The 22,121-nt window shown below is 40.5% G+C and overlaps 1 protein-coding gene across 1 annotated transcript in view; it reads left to right on the top strand.

Moving 5' to 3' along the window:
- Positions 1 to 22,121, top strand: part of WDFY2 (WD repeat and FYVE domain containing 2) — a 168,819-nt gene that overhangs the window by 62,195 nt on the left and 84,503 nt on the right. The window contains exon 2 of the mRNA XM_021678320.1: positions 12,167 to 12,234. Within this exon, the coding sequence (XP_021533995.1) occupies positions 12,167 to 12,234 (68 nt within the window). The remainder of the gene's footprint in view (positions 1 to 12,166; positions 12,235 to 22,121) is intronic.

Consider the following 22,121-nt stretch of genomic DNA (forward strand, 5'->3'; position numbering starts at 1 on the left):
CCCATTAAACAGTAACTCTTCATTTGCCCCTCCTCCCAGCTCTGCTTTGTTTTTTAAGATGTAACAAGATTCTTGGCCATTTTGCTACATGTGGCTGCCCTGGAAGGGAGCAGTTCATCTCTTTTCAGATTCAGAACAGTGGCAGCCACGGGCATCCGCCGAATCACTGCTCTTTCAGTTTACTATTTCATTAAGTCCCTGTTGAGCATTTATCACCTGCCTGCCACTGTAGCAGGCTGTAGGACTATAGCGGTGAGGAGGTTGACAACAGATACCACCCCCCCCCACCGCTGTGTATAGAGGCAAAAACAATATTTAAATCTACATCGTTCCTCTAGCGATCCCATCCATATTCCTCCTAGTGGGTGATATTGATGACCGTTCTCATATTGTTGAATTGCTCAGACTGACAGTTCAAGGCTGGTACTCCTGTTTCTTTTGCCTGTGAGAGACTCTGGCTGAGAAGCAGATGGCACTGCTGATGCTAATATCCAGGAACCCATCCAGCCTCTCTGATGTGGTGCATTCCTAGGGCTGCCCTATGGGTTACTCTTCACCATTGCACTGGGAATGTGTTCATTTTTTTTTTTTTCTCTTCTATTTCCTGTTCTTTTTCCTTTTATGTATTTATACGACCTTTTCCAAGCACCTTCTTTGGGCTAAGTACTATATATATTTGAAGTAAAAGTATTTATAGGTATTTTTAAAAATCAAAGGTAAAAATATTCAAAAATAAATTTTTTTTTGAAGTTCTCAAGGGATTTATGGACTTGCTAACCAGCATTGACAGGCAATGTGACTGTCCTGACATTGGCAAGATGCAAAGTGATTCTGGAGCTTCATTCCGCCCAGGAGTCTGGTAGGCTTGCCAGGGGAGTTATGCTAATACGAGAGAGCCGATCTGCAGGTAACAGCGGTGAGGGCTGAGAGGGAGGTTAGTCTGGGAATCCTAAAACCCCCAGCTATGCAAAGACAGGAAGCTGTGCTTAAACATTAGCCACAAAGTTTAACCAAGAAAACAAACAAAGCAAAGCTAGAATGCTAGGAAACTAATTGCAGACCCAGAGTAGTGCTTAATAGTAATGAAGCCACACAGAATTAAGACCTTACGGGGGCTTCTTTCTCTTGAGGCCCTTACTACTGATTGACAAAGTCCGTCATTCCATGTATTTTGTGTGTTCGTAATTTCTCACCTGCTGTACGGGTCCGTTTAACTTCATTTTGTAGATTTTAAAAAACAATGAAGAGACTGCCACTTGATTGTGATGTTTAAAATTCTAAATTGTGAAGGCTTATATGACCTTTGGCTTGAGAGAAGGGACCCAGCTGGTTAAAATACTGTCTGGTGTTGGCTGTAATAAGCATGCCTCTGTAGCACGTGACTGCAAATGACCAGAATGGCTGTTACTGTTTTTCAGGCAGGAATGCCATTAAAAGCTCCAGGTTTTGAAATATAAACCAGCCATGGCTATTCTTCAGCCACAGATTGCTAGGTTGCTACGGCTATGAGAAAGAAAATCCAGGTGTCTGTGATTCAGTACCGTTGTTTAGGTCTGATGTAGTGGGTGGTTATGCTTGGCATTGAGCTGTCTGGCGGGGTGGTCGAGAAGCTGGACAGTGCCCAGCTTGAGCTCCTCTGTCTCAAACCCCTGGTTGCCTTAATTCACTCCACACAGCAGTCTGTCTAGCTGTGGAGAAACCCTCCATACAGAGATGCACAGTGTTTTGTAGACGATTGGGTTTAGTTTATTCACTATATGTGATCTGAATGCATATAATGAGGATCGGGTAGTCTGTTTTTATTATAAATAATCATAGGAAAATGGCTTTAAAAAAATCTTTTAGGTATGTTTTCCAAGAATTTCTGCAACATTATTTGCATTAGAGGCATTTTCCCCCCTTTACACAAGTCGCTGTAAAAACTACAAAAAGTTATTGACTGCCATCCCATTGCTTCAAGTTTTTCTGTTCATCTGCCGATCGCTAGGGGCTGCCTTCTGTTTGTATTGAGGTTGCAATGTGTGATCTATTAGAAAAGTATTCCCTGAAAATTCAGGGTCTTGAAAACACAGTCAGTATCACTACTCTCCCCTACCCCACCCCCTGCCCCCCCCAAGTTACTTCAGTGGTGGCAAAAATAACAATTGTCCCCTGGGAAATGAAGCTCATTGCTATGGTAACTAATGAAGGTTGCATCATTCTAGGGCACATTTTTAAAAGCCTGAATTTCAACATGGGTAGACGCCTCGTCTTATTTTATTCAGTAGCTTAGCAACCTGTGGTATACTGTTTGTCACCACCCCCAATCTTCCCTCTTCTCTCAGAAAAGTGACCTATATAGATAGTTTTTTATTATGGGCACGTTTTCACTGTGAATTTGGTTCAGTTCTTAGGTATGTTTATAATGACCTTATTTTCTGGACCCAAAATGAGGACACGTGCTGTGTCTGAGAAGTGAAGGCTGTTTGTTCTACATCCTTGGCGGCCCACACCCAAGTCGTTGCGGATCTTCTGCGTGCTGCACCCCTTAACTGTTGGTGTTATTCTGGGGTTCGTCTTTGGTCTTCTTTGTTCTTCTTACTTACCAGTGGCTTAGCTCCTGATTATGTGTTGGTAACTTCGCAAATCTTGATCTTCAGCTCAGGTCTCGAGACGCCCATGGACTCCCAAGTAGGCAGGCAGTTCACTTCTCGACAGTCCTAACTGGAGCATCCCCACACGCAGCAAGTTCAAGATCAAGTCAGCATTGCCTTCTACAAAAGTCACTTCCTGGTGAATGGGACTACCATTCATGCAGCTCCCCACCCCCAGTTAGCCCCCAAGTCCGGATGCTTCCACCTCCTAAGTGCTCTAACGTCTGCCTTCTTCTCTTGTCCCGAGCCGCATCCTTTTTTGCCTGGTTTACTGGCTAACCAAACTGGTTGCTCCAGGGTAAGCAGGCTTCTTCCAGGCTTCCCAAACAAACAAATAAATGTGATTTTGTGACTGGCTGCTTAGCCTTCAGTTGCTCCCTGTTGTCCTCAGAGTAAAACCGAGCCTCGTCAGCATGGCCTACAGAGCCCTGTGTGGCCTCCCGCCTGCTCCTCTGTCCAGCTGGTGTCTCCTTACTCCCACCTTGCCCCTTCCTGCCCCCACGCCTCCTTGTTGCTCCAGGAGCACACTCCCACCCCCGGCCTCCTTCCTCGGGTAGATGCTGCCCCCTCCTGCATTTCAGACACCGTCATCTCTGGCACGCTTTCCCTAACATCTAACCCAGGCTGCATTTCAGAGTTAGATGCCCCCCATGTTTCTTGAACAGCATGGGCTTCTCCTACCCAAGCTCTTACGTGGCTGGGTTGTAATGCCTTGCCACCTGCCGCATGCAGTGGGTGGTGCGTTTTGGAGAACAGAGGTGGCACCTGTTTGTGTTTGTGCTTCCAGTGCGTTTCCCATACTAGTGCCTAGTAGGCGTTTAGTAAATGTTTATGAGTGGATCAGTGATCAACAGGTCAGTTTTTGTATGTACATAAACGCGCTTGTGAGGCAATGGGGCAGAACCCCGAACTTTGAGATTTGAATGGTCTTGGAAAATCCAAGTTGTTCCAGTCCCCGGAGTTCATTGCCTCCATCTATATTAAGTGGATTCTCAAAGACTGCTAGAATTTAGAACAAAGGGCATATTTTTCCTGGATACGATGGGGGTGGGAGTGGGCCTGGTCTGGTGCTTGGCCGTGTGTGTGTGTGTGTGTGTGTGTGTGTGTGTGTGTGTGTGTGTCCCCATCCGTGTGTCTGTGTGTCACACACACACAGTTCAGCAACTCTGGGTTACTAAACTCTGTTGCCAGCTTGTGTGTATTTAGCACAGTTCAAAACAAGAAAGTCAGGTACGGACTAAAATTTGGGGATCTCATGAAGGGAGCATTTGACTCCCTTGCTGGATTGAAAGTTTGATCACATTGGCTACTGGGGGGCTCCTGGGGAGGGCTGCCTGGGAGGAGGTCACACCTATGCTGGTTAAGGTTGTAGTGGAGGCAGGCAGTGGATTCCATTCTTTGGAGGGAGTTGGAGTGGGATGGGAGGCAGGATCGGAATGCCCTTCCATTTTTCATTTCTTTAGGGTACTGGTAGACCCTGGAGCTATAGAATGAAGAATTTACAGTTCCCTCCCCATCATCCCCCAGCACAGTGTACAGATTTCTTGGTTTCAGATCAGCTTCTTTGCTGCCATTCTGCACAAGGTCTCTGCAGATGTGATCAGAGAATTTCCTGGCAGTGGACAGGTTGGGGGTGGGTGGCTGTGGGGAGGAACTTTTGACTGATCCTCTTGATCTGTTGGAAATGATGAGTACCACTTTTTGGACCTGGCGTGGAGCTTGGCCCTGGGCAGACGCCGAGTATGAGAAAATGTGATTCCTTCTCTGATGGTATTTAGAGCTCAGTCAAGGAGCCAACTCGTGCTGATCATGGTGGAGTGTTGATAAATACTACAATTCATCCAACATCTGTTTTCACCTTAAAAATGAAAAGAAAAAGAAAAACTCTTTTAGGTTTAAGGAATAATATTTAAGGCCAATATTTAAAAGTAATGTTTACCTGTTGAAATGTGGTGAATTGTGTCCAATATAGAATAAGATGATGCTGTTTTCAAAATAGCCCAGCTGCTAAACTGACTGAGGCCCCCCGGGGATATCTTGTCATGTTATTTTTGAGACGGGAATTGCTTCTTTATCCCAACTGTCCCAGTGTCTGTTTCTGCCTTTGGTGAGAGCTTGGGGGAGAGGGTTAGGAGGGGAGAAAAAGACAGGACCTGGTAAGGTGGACGGTGCAAGGTGTGTGGCTCTGTCGGGTTCCTGTGAGCCCAGGACTTTGTGTGGGGTGAATGCAATTTCTCTGCTTTTCAGGAGGGGCATGCATTTTTCTCCAATACACTGACCTCTACTGGCTTAACCATGACTCTTAATCACAGCTGGTTTTTTTGAATTTTTTTCCAAGGAAAAAAGTTTTTCACTTACTATTAAAAACGTTTTGTGTTGCTTTAAAAATATAATTTGCAAAAAAATTAATACTTACAGGCTTTGTATAGTGGAATTTACATTCATCTAGGAAATTCCTAGCTATCCAAATTTTACTTTTGACCTCTAGGATGTAGTGCCCCTTTTTTTTTTTTTAACTGTTAATACACCTCTAAAGATAAGGGAACAAATATTTTAATATAATTTTATTTTGAATTGTAAAATTACCAATTGCTCTTAATACATGTTGGTATAAGGAAGGCATTATGTTTAATGAAGAGAGTACAGAATTTAAAATAACTGCAGGTTATCGATCTGTTCAGGCAAATTGTTTAAATTCTCTGGGCCTTCTCACCTGTAAAGGATGATTTCTGTTTCATAGAGCTAGTGTAAGGAATATATGTATACGCAGAGTGTTTTGGGGGCTGTTGTTTCTGTAAAAAGGCTTGTCACTATTTTTAAAGTTAAAACTAATATTAACCTGCCACCCTTTTAACCCATACAGCTATTTAAAAAAAATCTTAAAACAGACGTGTATTAGCTGTATTGTTACGTGCCTTTTTTACTGGAATTTTTAGAATCACCGTTACTCAAATGTTTATACGTACATACGTACATAGATACGTATCTACATACCCTTATAATTTATGCATCTGCAAGACCAGGAGCATCGATTGCACTAACGTCATGGTAGTGTTACAGTCTGGGTGCGCCTGGCTTAGGTGCTCCCTTCAGCCCTAATCCTCACAGAAGAAGCTGGTCCACATCTATAGCTATTTTATTTTATTTTATTTATTTATTTATTTATTTTTTTATAGCTATTTTAAACTCAGTACGTTGGAAATGCAACTTGCTCTGTTCTCCTGCCTTCCTGTCCCTCCCGTAGTGGGAAGAGTTTTGCATAGTGTGGTGGTTGAGAGGAGCAGCCTTGGAGGCTAGACACGGTGTGGGTTCAGATGGTGGTTCTGTGTCACCTGGGGGCTGTCTGTGCTTCAGAGCCCTCATCGGTGACATGAGATTAATAATTGTTGGGATTGTCGGGAGGCCACGTTTGGAATTTTGTGGGCAAACAGTCCCCTGAAAAGCCCGACTTCTTTTTTGTTTGAGTATAGTAGTATCCATAGCAAATGACCTCTGCCAAGTGTCCTGTCCAGCTTGCGGTCTGTTGTCTTCTATTTATTGGCCTTTGTGCTCTGCCCCTCCCTCTCAGGTCACTGTAACATCTGCTAAGGAAGAAGAGGAGAATGAATCTAGCGTAGACAACCAGCAGTCTCTGCCGCCTTGGACTAACCTATTTTCATTCATCCAGCACATATTTACCATGTATTTGCCATGTGCCATACACTCTGGCAGCCTCTGGCTAGAAGAAAAGAATGTTCTTTGTCATCATGCTGTTTTCTTATTTTTATTTTTCAGATAATAAACACATTTACCAGTGGGTAAATCAAATAACAGATTGTGGCCAGTGCAATGAAGGAAGTAAATGGAGTTTTTTTTTATAAATATAAAGTTTTTTTTATAAATATAAAGATTTTTTTTAAATAGCTGTATGGGTTAAAAGGGTGGCAGGTTAATATTAGTTTTAACTTTAAAAATAGTGACAAGCCTTTTTACAGAAACAACAGCCCCCGCCGAGCCTGCTACCCTTTTCCATGTGGATTACATACCTTTCCGACATTGCCTTACGTGGATTACAAATACCTCATAGCCCTTATCGTTCACAGTTGTAATGATGTTTACTTGTCTATCCACGTGGAGCTCCTGCACAATGTCTGGCACATAACAGATACTCAGTACACGTAAAAGGAGTAGATAAAGGAACAGGACATCTTTGTAAGTTGAGGAGAAAGTCCCTTACATCAAGGATTCAAATGTTCGGTATGTTGGCAAAGCCAGAAAGGCTTTGGATCTTGAACTCTCCCAAGCTATGGTAGATTCATATGTTTTTTTAAAAAAATAGTGATAATAATGACAATAATAATAATTGTTGGCAATTACTGAATGCTTGCCGTATGTCAAGTACCTTACATTTAAGGGCGCCCAGGTGGCTCGGTCGGGGTTGAGCGTCTGACTCTTGATTTTGACTTAGGTCATGACCTCAGGGTCATGAGATCGAGCCCCATGTCGGGCTCCACACTCATCGGGGAGTCTGCTTGAGATTCTCTCCCTCTTTCCCCCTGCACCCCCCCCATGTGCACGATCTCTCGTTCTCTCTCTAAAATAATAAATAAATCTTTGAAAAAAAAAAGAACCTTACGCTTAATCTTCACAACAACTTTCTGCCATAGGTTCTAATTATAATTCTCCTTTTTCACTAACTAGGCACTCTTGGCTAACTCAAAGACACCTCTGATTTAAATGTTCAAAACTGAGCTCATGATTCTCACCCCACGTCCTGACCTTTTCCATTGTTCCTCATCTCTGAATGACCGCACTATCATGTAGTTGGACAAACCCCAAACCTAAAGAAAGATGTTCCTTTCCATCATCTTCTCTCTCCATTAACATGTATTCGGATCCTGGTAACAAAATCCATCTAACAGCGATTTTGGGTAAAAATAAAGGAAATCATCTCACAAACAAGTCTACAGTTATTCTAAAGAGTTGGTGGAACAGGGGCATTATTGAGGCCAGGCCCTTTCTTCCTTCAACCCTGTGGACCTCAGCATGTCCACTTCTGTCCTCAAGCTTGTTGTCTCATGATCGAAGGTGGTTGCCTCAATTCCAGGCAGAGTCTGTATTGCTTGTTCTTCTTAAATGTTTATTGTGGTGAAATTCACATAACATATAGCAAACCACTTTAAAATGTACAATTCAGTGGCATTTAGTGCATGCACAGTGCGGTGTACCCACCAGCTATCTTTAGTTTCAAAACTTTGTCATTACCCCAGAAGAACACACCATTACCCACTGAGTAATTACTCCCCTTGTGCCCCCACCCTCATCCCCTGACAACTTCTAATCTTTCTGTCCCTATGGATTTGTCTATTTTGGACATTTAAAAAAATTAAACAATATGTGACCTTTTTTGTCTGGCTGCTTTTACTTAGTGTAGTTTTTGAGGTTCATACAAGTTTTTTTTTTTTTTTTTTTTAAAGATTTTATTTATTCATTCGACAGAGAGACACAGAGAGAGAGGGAACACAAGCGGGGAAGTGGGAGAGGGAGAAGCAGGCTTCTCACAGAGCAGGGAGCCCGATGCGGGGCTCGATCCCAGGACCCTGGGATCATGACCTGAGCCGAAGGCAGAAGCTTAACCGACTGAGCCACTCAGGCGCCCCGAGGTTCATACAAGTTTAAGATGTATCAATACTTCACTCCTTTTCATAGCTGATAATATTATATTATATATACAATTTGTTTATCCATTCATCTGCTGATAGACATTTGGGTTGTTTGTACCTATTGGCCATTGTGAATTGTGCTTATTTTTTTCTTTTTAAAAAAATTAATTTTTTAAATTCCAGTGTAGTTAACATACAGTGTTATATTAGTTTCAGGTGCCCAGTGTAGTGATTCAACACTTCTGTACATTACTCAGTGCTCATCATGATTAAGTGTACTCCTAATCCCCTTTACCTATTTCACCCATCCCCCACCCACCTCCCCTCTGGCAACTACCAGTTTGTTCTCTATCTTTAAGAGTCTGTTACTTCTTGAATTCCACATATGAGTGAAATCATATGGTATTTGTCTCTCTGACTGGCTTACTTCACCTAGCATTATCCTCTCAATTCATCCATGTTGTTGCATATGGCAAGAATTGTGCTGTTATGGGACGCCTGGGTGGCTCAGTTGGTTAAGCAACTGCCTTCGGCTCAGGTCATGATCCTGGAGTCCCGGGATCAAGTCCCGCATCGGGCTCCCTGCTCGGCAGGGAGTCTGCTTCTCCCTCTGACCCTCCCCCCTCTCATGCTCTCTCTCTCTCATTCTCTCTCTCAAATAAATAAATAAAAATATTAAAAAAAAAAAGAATTGTGCCGTTATGAACATACATGAACACATATCTGTTTGCATACCTGTTTTCAATTCTTTGAGCACATACCTAGGGGTAGAATTAGTGGGTCATATGGTTTACTGTTTTTTTGAGGAACTGCCAAACTATTTTCAACAATGGCTGCATCATTTTACATTCCTACCAGCAGTGTACGAGGGTTCCTATTTCACTACAGCCTCTAGAACACTTACTTCCATAAAAAAATTATTCTAGCCTTTATAGTGAGTGGGAAATGGTATCTTACTATGGTTTTGATTTGCATTTCCTATTGGCCAGTGATGTTGAACATCTTTTCATGTGTTTGTTGGCCACTTGTTAATCTTTGGGAAAATGTCTAAAATTACTAAAGTCCTTTGTCCATCCTTTAATTGGGTTGTTTGTCATTTTGTTGTTGTTGAGTTGCAAGTTTCTTACATAGAATGGGCACCAAATCTCCATCATCTATATGATTTGCAAACATCTTCTCCCATTCTGTAGATTGTCCTCCCACTCTCTTGATGATGTCCCTTGTTGGCACAAAAGTTTTGAATTTTTAAGAGGTCTAATTTATTTATTTTTTTGTGCTCAGGCTGTGGCGTCTAATTCAAGAATCCATTGTTGAAGGCAGGGTCATGAAGATTTGCCTCTGTGTTCTCCTTTAATAGTTTTAGTTTTGGCTGCAATATTTAGGTCATTGATCTATCCTTAGTTTTTGTATGTGAAGTTGAGGTCCAACTTCATTTCTCTGAGTGTGTTTATCTAGTTGTCCTAGCACCATTTATTGAAGAGACTGTTCTTTTCCCGTTTTAAGTATCCTGGCACCCTAGTCAAAAATGTATCGTCCATAGATGTTTGCGCCTATCCCTGGACTCTCTCCTTCACTCTGTTGATCCCAATCTAACCTTCTGCTAATAATACTATGCTGTTTTGATTACTGAAGTTTTGTAGTAAGTTCTGAAATAAGGAAGTGGGAGGCCTCCAACTTTGTTTTTCTTTCCAATATCGTTGTGGCTGTTTGGGGCTTTTTGCAATTCCATGTACATTTGAAGATTGATGTTTCCATGTCTGCAGTAAAAGTCGGAATTTTGATAGGAATTGCATTCAGTCTGTAGATTGCTTTGGGGAGTATTGTCATATTAATATCCAGTCTTCCAGTTGATGAACATGGGATGCCTTCCCATTTATCTTCCCATTGTATCTTCTTTGATTTCTTTCAGCAGTGTTTGTAGTTGTCACTGTGCAAGGCCTTCACTTTCTTGGTTAAATATATTCCTGGGGGTTTTATTCTTTTGGATGCTGTTCTAAGTGGAATTGTTCTCTTAATTTTCTTTTCACAATTCATGTTGCTGGTATATAGAAACACAACTGATTTTTGTGTATTGCTCTTGTACCATGCAATTTTGCTTAATTTGTTTATTAGCTCTCATAGTGCTTTTGTGGATTCATTGGGATTTTCTGTATGTAAATCAAGGTTGTGTAAAGCAAGGTTGTTGATTGGAGATCTTTCTTCTGTTTTAATATAGGCATTTACTACCCATTACCCTCTGAGTACTGCTTTCACTGCCCCTCATTGGTTTTATTATGTCTGTTTTCATTTTCATTCATTTCAGAATATCTTCTGATTTTCCTAGCGATTCTTCTTTGATCCATTGGTTGTTTAAGGTTATGTTGTTTAATTTCCACATACTTCTGAGTTTTAGATGCTGCAAGTGCCTAACTAGACTTTAGAGTTCTGAAATAGTGATTCTGACAGTTCTTGCCAGCTCAGTAGCTGTTTTGGTGTAGGGCCTGATTCCTGGAGCTTCCTACTGTGCCATTTTTTGTGATGTCACCTGTATTTATTTTTGTTGAGGTAACAGTGTCAATATTAAAATATCGTACTAGCATATTTAAAAAAATTGTTTAAGTGAAGCTGCTATGTATATAAATGGTGTATGTATGGAATTACTTTTTACAAATTATTTGCCATTACATCTGTCCCTCTCATAAATTAGGATAGTTGAACAAGAAGATGAAATTTTTGCATGTATATGTAGTTTCATCACTGTATATCACTACATTTTATCTTGCGGCTGTGCGGAGAAAATGGCATTTCTTTATTGTATCTGTAGTTAGTCTAGTTTTTCTCTTTCTACTCCATACAGGAGGAGACCCATTGATTAGCTAGGGGAAAAATCCAATACAATTTAAAACTTAGTCTAGTACAATGACTTAAATAGTGTGAGATAAAGATACTCAGTCTTTGTCTGCTTTTTACCCTGGATGATTTAAGTGTTTGGGGTGAGGGATGTGGCCTATATCATCTCCCACCAGTGGGGAACTGCTTGTTTCCCTTGGTTTGATTTTTGCTACCTCCTTTGGCCTCTGGAAGAATGTTCCATTACTTTCTAGATGTGTTTGCCTTGCTGGCCTGTGCAGATGATGTCATGGCTAGTGTAACTCATGGTGGGGCCTTTCTGGTTGGTGAGAACCTAGTGGTGCTCCCTGACTGCTTCATTTTCTCTCTGGCTCCTTCTCTCTGAGCTCCTCTGGGTCTCTTCCATGTCTGTATCTGGGCCTACTGGCCCGGAACTTCATCCACAGCCTTTGCTGCAGGATTTCCAGGTTCCATCTGGGCCCATTGGTCAGCCTTCTAGCTCAGGAATCTGAGTCTCCGAGTTTACATTACCTGACCATGACTGGAAAAACCCTCTCTCAAGGCAATGGCATGGCCTGTGAGACTATGGATTTACTGTGTAACCCTTCTGTGTATGTAAGATGCTTCATTTTATCTCTTCACACTTCCTTTACTAGTAAAACCTAACAACTCCCTGGACAGATGAATGCTTCCAGCAGACTAAGGCAAAGGTCACAAACTTGGACACGCAAAACAACAACAAAAGTAGTAATTTTCAAACACTTTCACTGTTGCATGTGTGTATGTAGACATATGTGAGGATAATACTTCAAGAGTAATGTAATTCTAAGTGTACACAAGCCTTAAATTTAAGGAATATACAATCTATGAAGAGGCATAAGTGGTGTGCATATATATATTTATATATAAGTAAATATTTATAGTTGAGATCTATATGTATATAAAATATATATAGTTAAGATGTATATAGTTAAAGTCAAGAGGTTTGGTTTCTGTCTGTCAACATTTTCCCATGACTAAAAACGCTGTGATTGTTAACACACGTATTTTTTCCTTTTGCAGGACGGTTCGTGTATGGCTAAAGAGAGACAGCGGACAATATTGGCCAAGCATATACCAAGTGATGCCTTGTAAGTATCTGGATCTCGGTCTTTAAAAATCAGACATGGACCCTACCTCCTCTTCCTTTCCAGATTGCCTTCTCTGTATTTTCTTCTTGAGTAGGGATGTCTGAGGGTTGGGATTATCATTATAATGGAAAGTACCATATTCAATCATTTTAGCTCTCAGTATGTAAAATAAGAAAATTGTTCTGACATTGACTATATATTCATAGTTTCTGAATAAGATTAATGGAAGAAGGACTACAGCACACAGGCTCTCTGATTACAGCTGTCCCCCTCTTTTCCAACTTTTTGTTTAACTTTTTTGTGGAGTACTTCCTTCAACATTTAAAATTTTGCCCGGTGATTACATTTGTGAAGTAAGTTTGTTCTTGCGTTTTTGTTATGTTAGTCATTCAAATACAAGACAGTCAGCTTGATGATTTAGTTCTCACAAGGATTTGCTTAAGATTGAAACATTCTAATTGGAGGTTAATCTCATTTTCTCAAGCTCTTATATGAGAAATATGTCCTTGTGCTGATAGCTAATTTTTGAAATATATTTAAAAATATATATATATGACTGATTCTTAGATTGGTGTGCTGGCAGAAGTTCTACAGGGAGAGAAGAGCTGGCTCCTCAAAATAGGAAATTTCTTTTTAGTCTGATGTTTTATTGTTAAAAATTAGTGAAGGTTGGGCATCCTGTTCCGTGTTTATTTGAGTATAAGATAATAATTTAAATTCATTATTAGTTATATTAGTAAACATTTCCCTGACTCCCCTTCCTTCAAATCTTAATTAAAATTGACACCCTAGAAAAATCCCTCAGGTTTGTTGTTTGAGCCAGGGTACCCTCTGGCTTGCTGCAGTGTGCACCTCTTCCCTTGATATGAGTATCCTGATTTGGGAAATATATGCCACAGTGTACAGCCAAAATAAATTCATGCTAAATTGTAGATGTGATTACGTTTACGCCTCTGGCAACAGAATACTGTGGTAACTTAAACAGCAATTTTGCTTGTTGATGAACAAATGAATTATTAAGGATATAATGGCTTTCTGTGATTTTCAAATTATCTTTGAGGTTTTGCATATCTTTAGAATTTTATAGTAAATAAATGATAACCACGAAGCTGAACCAAGTGGTCAATCCTGCATTGGGGAAGAAGAAGATTCTTGTGATTCTTATATTGGCCCCTGACCTGTTGTGCCTCCAGCAGACGGCATTCAATAGCAAAAGGCCTAAGTGAACTTTCTCTTTAAGCTGTGGCAGTGATGAGGGCTCAGGTAAAAGGAAAGGGAAAGGAATTCTCTGATGGACTGTTTTTCCTGATCTTTGAGTGATATAACCAGTCTTATCTGTGATCTTGCTTTTTTCATCAACCTTAACACGATATCTAACTAGAGGAGGTGGGGAAGGTTGGGATGTCTGTCACTCCCATGACCATGAAGACAGAGGAGAGTCAGATCTGAGCAGAATGATGAGAGCTCAGGGATGGTGAGCAAGGAATCTTCTTGAGATGAATACAAATAGGAACTTCATGGAGACACAGGATCCTAAACAATTGCTTCTCTGCCCCCTTCCCCATACACACATATCCACAAACATCAGAGAATGATGTTCTCTTTATTTGAATATCACTGAGAATACAAAGAAGCCTCTGCTTGCATTTTTATCATTTATGAAGCTGTATGAATAACTATAGGTTGCTGTAGCTCCTACACCAGGCAGAAGTGCTCAATACATAAATACTTATTGCAGACTTGAATCTGATAGTAAAGAAGAGTGCCGAGAACAGCATCGGACATTTTCCTAGTGATTGAACACAGTCTTTGAGAAGGAGTACCCTTGAATTATTTGCATATTTTGCCTATAGCCTTCTACCAAAGGGAGTGAAAAAGGCATTACTTTGCTATTAAAATGTGTTTCGACCAGTTACATTAGGGTCACGTGAGAACTTACTAGAAATGCAGATATTGGGTTCCATGCTAGATCTACTGAATCAGAATCTGCATTTTTAATAAGATGCCCAGGTGATTTGAATGTCCTTTAAAGTTTGAGAAGATTGTCTTCTGGCATTATAGGCAACATGCTGATCTGTTTACACACATTTATATGAACACATAGAAAGCCTTATGCATATATAGTATTGATTTATAAATACATAGATTTAAGTATACATTATAAGTACACATTCTCGTGGATCAAACATTTATTGTGCACTTGCTGTAAACAGGCCATTGAGCTAGTTGCCAGGGTTTGCAGATGAATAAGGTGCGTATGGTCAAGGTGATTTCCATAATCTTCCATTGTTGGATGGCTACCACTACCACAGAGAGGTAAAAGAACAGAAGGCTATGTTCTTTACATAGCCTTGGCTTTTATGTTCCTAGGAATTGAATGCATTCAGATAACATAGTAGCTGATCTTTGAGCAAGAGTCCATTTTGTTTAACTTGAGAGAGGCAGGATCTTACTGCATAAGGAATTATGCTATATTTTTGGACAGTTAGAAAACCTGAAATAGCTTTGAATTTCCAAAGGATTGTTTTGCATTTCTTTCTATTGAAAGGTGTTTTGTTAAGAGATTACTTAGTCTTACCCTTAAATAACGGTTCTGTGGTATTAGTTAAAAATAAGTAGAAAGGTACAGGATATCTGGAGGCTATGACATGGACATCACAAGGCAGATATGACCATATGATGTGTTTATAGTGGTATGTAATAAGTAGTATTCCAAATCCAGAAGAGAACATAAAGAAAATATCTTATACATGTAATATATGGCTTATTTGTTTATTTTGTTTATTAAAATACCTTTTAGTATAATATTTGTCATGTTCAGGGTAGGATAGTAATGTTTTGTAGCGTTGAGAAGAATTTGAAGTTTCATGGACGGGAAGAAGCAGAAGGCATTAGATGAGAAGGAATGAACGGTGAAGGCTAAGTGTGATGGTTGGGAGTGAGCCTGAAAGGTGGGTAAATGTGAGAAGACTGGATGAATTTAGGGTGTGGTAGACAAGAGAAGGATAAGGAGCAGACACATCATGATCAAAAACACACCTGCTTTGGGTGTGTGCCCTCATACCCTGTGTTTTCTGAGAAGCTCCCGCTTCCCCTTTAGGAGGGAACCAGGAGAGACCAGACTTGCCTGGTTAAGGCTATTGGCTCCTGAGCCAACCTGATTTTCCCAGGATTTAGAATTTGAAGTAGGAAGTGCTTGTTTCAAACCTCAGTTGGTCCCTTGAGCTGGGAACATGTAAACCTTAGAGCTGTGAGGTATTTAAGTGCGTAAAGAAACAGTGAAAGCTGATCCACTTAAAAGGAAGTATGAATCAGAGAGGAAGGGCCACTTGGCTCTAGAGAGAGAGAAACCTAAGTAGGTGATGCCTGGAGGTTTTTGTTCTCCTCCCCCTGATCTCCAGAAGCCTGGCTCTGCTCCTGCCTTTGAATTCAAGAGATATGTCCATTAGTGCTTACATTCACTCCAATGGGTTTCTGTTCCTCCCAACTGCAAGTTTCTGACACGGCCTAGCCTTGATTGTATACCTCCCAATTCCTGTCTGTTCAGTTTCTCCAGGGTCTCTCTGATCTTTAAAGAGAAAAGACTGAGCCGTGTCCCAATTGATGCCACTGTGATGTTGAGCTGAAAATAGTTTGGGATGAGTGAGGGCAAGTAAAGAAGAAAAGCAGAAAGAAATATTTATCCTGTTTAATTTCTTTGGACAGTTCATTCAACAAATTTTAAAAGTTTCTTCCATACTTGGGGCACCTGGGTGGCTCAGTCGGTTAAGTGACTGCCTTCGGCTCAGGTCATGATCCTGGAGTCCTGGGATCGAGTCCCGCATCGGGCTCCCTGCTCAGCAGGGAGTCTGCTTCTCCCTCTGACCCTCCCCCCTCTTGTGCTCTCTCTCTCATTCTCTCTCTCTCAAATAAATAAATAAAATCTTAAAAAAAAAAAAAAAGTTTCTTCCATACTCAACACTGTGCAGTGTCCCAAGGATATAGTGGTTAAGTAGGGCAGATGATTCCTGTCTTCATGGTGTGTACAGTCTGGTGGGGAAGGCAGACTTAAAATAAGCACTACTCATGCTGTGTGCTGAGTGTTATAATGGGAAAGAAACAGGTGTCATGGGAACATGGTCACAAAGGTTCCCTGAAGAAAGCCCCATTTAAAACCCTGCTGTCGGGGCACCTGGGTGGCTTAGTTGTTAAGTCGAGCCCCACGTCAGGCTCCCTGCTCAGTGGGAAGCCTGCTTCTCCCTCTCCCACTCCCCCTGCTTGTGTTCCCTCTCTTGCTATCTCTTTCTCTGTGTCAAAATAAATAAATAAAATCTTGAAAAAAAAAACAACTCTGTTGTCTATAGAGAATTTGGGGTGATTGATGACTTGTTTTGTAGTTTCCTATGTGGCAATGTTTATGGATGAGTGAGAAATAAGAGCATTTCCCTATCTAATATTCTTTCAAAAAATCCTATCTTCTTGACGTATCTTGTGTGATAGCTGCTTATTGCCTATGACAAGATCAAGTTACAGCATACCCAACTGGGACCTGCTTGAGCTTGGAAACCAGGGAGGGTTCTTTCTGAGGGTATAGAGCTGAGGTTTCAGTTGTAGCCATAAATGATTATTTGTTCCAGGCTTCTAATAGATACCATTTCAACCACCACATTTGCATGTCTCTACAGAGGGAAAAAACAAAACATGAAAAGCATAGGCATTCCCATTTTCATGATTGAGTTATTTTAGATTTACTTTTTAAACTAGGTTTGCCATTCATGGGGTCAAACAAAGGGATGGAGGAGAGAAATCTCAAGCAGAAGCCAGGGTGGCAGGTGTTTGAGATTTTACTTAGTGTATTAAAGTATTGGGTATCATGTATGGGCTTTTCCTCTTGGGCATGGAGAATAGGGGAAAGCAACTTGGCTGCCAAAGATGTAGTGACTAGGAGGTTAAGAGGCCCAGAGCCTCAGGACTGAGGGTGTGCTGGACAATTGGAAAAACTCTGTGGGTTCTGTAGTTGGCCAGGGCAGGCAGGTGGAATTTACTTTGACTCCTAAATGTTTATGAATTTGTCCCCAAAGCAAAACAGAAGACGGTTTTTCAAAGATAAGTACAAATCAGAGGCACGCCTAACACAGCAATAAAATGACCTATTTTTTTCCAGCTCTCTGCCTTGGCGTGGTGAGCTGGCATTTGCCCGGTCTGGAGCTGTGTCTTGGGTCCCCTCAGTTTTCACACAAGTATGGCCACTTGACCATTTGCTCGGCTAACTTTTAATGTATAGAAACTCTAGTCCTCACTGAGAAGCATAATTCTGAACCGTTGCTTCCTGGTTTTTATCAAAAGCCTGGTTGAAAGAAAGACTGTTTATGGAGGGCAGTAGGCAGGCTATGGGATCTGATGGCTCATCAGCACAGTTTTCCCACTTTGGGTTAGCCCTCTGCGGGAATGCCTGCCTTCATTGCGCCCTCCGCCTGTTCTGATGTGTGCGTATATGAGATGCTTTATGGCTGTTTTTGAGGTAATTGTCTACCATAATGCTCCGTGCGCCTTTGAAGAAGCACTAAGGGGAGCGGAAGCCCTTTGCTTTCTTACCAACCCGTGTGCTACATCGTGTTGGGGTGATCCAAATGGATTACAGGCCCTGAGAGCTGATCTCTGTAGCTGGGCAGGTGAAATCCAGTCATCTGGGCCCTGCGCATCTCTTCCATTGACTCCAGTGGGCTGTTCAAATCTAGTTTTTTGTATGTATCATGAGGTGAAAAGGGTTGGGCGGGACAGCTCTAGGGACCTGGTTCACAGTCCTTATGGATAATGTAAAACATGGAACCTATTATGTTTGCCAACAGATCTTTATTCTCATTTTCTTTCTGTTCCTTTTTTTTTTCCTTTCTGTTCTTATACATATTTTCCTTAGTCGTGGCATTTTGCTTATTTCTATTGTTTGGTTTCATTGTGTCTGCTTTTTAAAAAGTCATTTCAAATTCTTTGTGAAATGAGGTAGGGAATGCATTAAATTATCTTAGTTAAGACAACTAGAGAGATGAAGTTTGGACATAGGCTTACTGTTTACATGTAGTTCACCCCAAAATATGTATTTTTTAAGATTGGAGTTTTCAAAATAGCGTGTAGGTTGGAACCTGTCCCTGGGTGGCAAACTGGAATTGGATTTTCATTTTTGCTGCCAATTTGCTGAGTCATTTCAGGCAAATCCTTTACATTTTTCCCTGCTCTGGAGGCTGATGAATAAACTGTCCTTTTCCTTTGATCTCGGATTTGCAAAAATATTTTGGTTATAAGTTATGTTAAATAAGTAATTTATAAAGTACTTTCACGTTCTTGGTGCTTAGCAATATAGACTGTCGTTGCTGATCTGAACCCAAAGGGGATTAAGACAAGATTGACCGATTTGTGAGGTTGTGGCTAGATTGGTTTCCCTTTCCTGTGTGTTGGAACTTTAGTTCTGCAGCAACAGATAACGTGAAATTGAGGATTTAGAAAATTAAAATGAGTAATATGTTCGTATACTGTATACCTGAAATGGAAATGTGTCATTTTGTATGTAAATCACAAGTGTTGATTTTTCCATTGGTCAAAGGAGAACTTTGTATAATTTAAGACTATGGGTGGAGCTCGTTTGTGTGTTATCCCACCTCTTCTACTGGGTCTTTTGGCGTTTTGGGGGAAATTCATGTGGATAGATTTGTGGTAGAAAGGTATTTATTTATTTATTTTATTTATTTTTATTTTTTTTTAAATGTTTTATTTATTTATTCATGAGAGTCAGAGAGAGAGAGAGAGGCAGAGGCAGAGGGAGAAGCAGGCTTCCTGCCTAGCAGGGAGCCCAATGCGGGACTCGATCCCAGGACCCTGGGATCATGACCTGAGCCGAAGGCAGACGTTTAACCATCTGAGCCACCCAGGCACCCCGAAAGGTATTTAAAATAATAAATTTAGCGGTTCTGTTTTTATAAGGTGGTGATTGTTTTGGTGACTTTCAGACAACATCTTTAACTCAATTGAGGGACTTTTGTGGCAGACTAGGGGATATGGGTATAATTGGGAAATGGTCATCTTATTATTTTATACCTTATTTCAAATAGCTCCTTGGTTCCTAGTTGTGAAGTATATTGTTCCTTTGTTGGTGTCTTTTTGGTATAAGTTTTGTCATGGAACTATATGTAAAAGCAATTTACTGTTTTTACTATCTACATTTTCAAAAATAGTTATGTAATATGATCTTTTAATTCTGTATTTACTAAGAACAAAATGTGCCCAAGGAACTTTTGATTTTTAATGAAAATGAGAACATGGATTATCCAAGGTAAAAATAATAGATATTAACTAATCTGAATAATTATAGCATTTATTTAGCATACTCTTATTTGATTTTCATATGACAGAGTATTTTAAAATTTTATTGAACGTAGATCTTAAACTTGTAGCTGTAACTTAAAACTTGTCTGGGAGAAAAAGTGACCACTGCTAATTCACTATAATTTTGCTGATGTTACTCAGACTAAATTAAAAGGAAGCAAGTGGTTAGTTTTAGTAGAGTGCGTAAAATATTTGATTGAAATGAAAAATGATTTTTAATGCTAGGCAGTTGGAGTCCTAATTATAAGTGTTCTTAGTAAAACATGGGTTGAATATTGTAAACCTAATAAATACTGTCTTGTGATAAACAGGACTGAATGAAACAGTGTCCATGAATTAAATCTTTATTGTGCAGTGGTGGGGTGCTCCTTGAAGTTTTTTAAAGATTTTATTTATTTATTTGAGAGAGAGAGAGCGAGAACACGAGTGGAGGGGAGGGGCAAAGGCAGAAGGAGAGGGAGATGCAGACTCCTCCCTGAGCAGGGAACCTGATGCAGGGCTCCATCCCGGGACCCCAAGATCATGACCTGAGCCAAAGGCAGACCTGACTGAGCCACCCAGGCGCCCCTCCTTGAAGTCCTCTTATTGTAGGATCCTCATATCCAACTTGATCAGGATTCCTTTAACACCTGAAGTTTTATTCATGAAAGTACCATTGTTTGCTTAGTTTTAAAGAGACCACTTAGAACATCCCGTGAGGATTAGTGTGTACTGCCAAGTAATGGAAAGCAGCAGTCGGTGTGATTGAAATCCACAGCTTCAATGAAACTTGTGTTTATTTGAGCAAAATCCAACCAATAAACAAAGGACAGAAGATAAAGCAGTCATAAAATGAAGAGGTTATAGGTGTAAATAACAGAAATTAGGTAACTTTCCCCCCAATAAGAGTATTTTGAGAATGCCTTCTCTTAACTATATATTTTTTTAAAAAGCAAGAGCAATATATATATGTATATTTTTTGAGACCACTTAACGGATAGAAGTATTAGAAATACAAGTAGCCAATTTCTCTGTAATCCACTTAATTACTAACTCTGTTGAGGTTGATGTCAGTCTCTTGAGTTCCATTTCTCTGGGGCTTGTATCTCTTGAGCTTTTCTCCTTCAAATTATATGGTCATTAATATAACCACCCAGATTGCAGCTTCTCTTTATTTCAGTTTTCCCTAAACCTTAAGCTGAATACCTGCCTGAAACTACAAAGATTTAATTTTAAAAAAAAATGCTCAATGTTATGAAAGTGTTTAATTTTTACGATAAGATTTAACAAGCCATCAAGTTCTAAAGTCCTGATACTTACATAAGAGACTATTATTTTTCATTACTCATAGACGTGTGCAGATTTCTTTTCCATCTTATTTGTACCTTTTATTATCTTCCTAAAATTTTACCAGATAATTTCTTTCGGTTGTCCTCAGTCTGAAACAGAAAAGAGGGAATGGCAAATCTTAATCAGATAGCATAGAAATGAATTCTTGTACTATTTTATTGAGGAATAAACTGTGAGCATTTTTTTCTTAGGTTTTAATAGACTATGTTGGGGAAAAAAATAGGAAGCTAATGATATAACATCAACAAGACCAGTGGCAAGGTCTTGAATTTCAGTTACTGGGTTTGTGTAGGAACAGGCCCAGGTAAACTGCGTACAGATGGATACACGTGGGAGGCCGTGGCAGACGGGGGTCGCCCCACAGAGCTTACCAGATGTGGTTATCCTCTCTCATGGGGAAAACAGTTAAAGGGGGGGGGAAATAAATATATCTTCAGGTTTTGTATTATGCTGTATTTATTTCATCTGGAGTTCAGGGATGCGGCTGTGAAGGAGAAGGCCAGTGGAGGGGCTGTATTGTAATTTTAGGGGTCTGGTCAGCCATTTCACTGAGCCCTTGGAGAAAGCCACTGCGAGGTGAGAGAATAGAAGTCCCTCAGCCACTTCATCCCCGACCTCAACCTTCAGCCATCAGATGGAGCAATTCTTTCTTTATCGACTTAGGAACCATTAGTTTTACATCATTTAAAGCTGAAGTCTTATTTGTGAAACATCACATTTTTGCAACCTAGCTACAAATATTACGCTTAAATCATATTTTGTTTCTTTCCTAACCCTTCCTGCTGAGGGACCCCTTTTTCCATTTGGCCAGAATTACCATTAATTTACTGTGTCTTTTTATCCTTCCCCAGACAGTTCTGCCCCTTCGATATTTTCTTGCATGGATAGGAGCCCATTCTGTATGGGCCCTAACACTAGTGTTTCAGAGCTTGCTTTTTTGTTAATTTCTGGTGAGTTGAAGGTAGAAGGATCTCTCTGTCAATCTATCTACTCCCCCATTTCCCAAAAGGAAAGACATTTACTGTAACAACAGACATGGGCATAAATATTCTTTTTAGTCCACTCCCTGTCTCCTTGGCCCTGCCAGGGCCTATGGGTAACCAACCCAGGGCCTATTCCTGTTAGAGTGTCACAGTTGGGAAATGGTTTGGTAGGCTCACCTACCAGAAGTCTTTCCCTACACACACACACACACACACACA

Source organism: Neomonachus schauinslandi, chromosome 3 (assembly GCF_002201575.2).
Source record: "Neomonachus schauinslandi chromosome 3, ASM220157v2, whole genome shotgun sequence".
NCBI classification, from domain to species: Eukaryota; Metazoa; Chordata; class Mammalia; order Carnivora; family Phocidae; genus Neomonachus; species Neomonachus schauinslandi.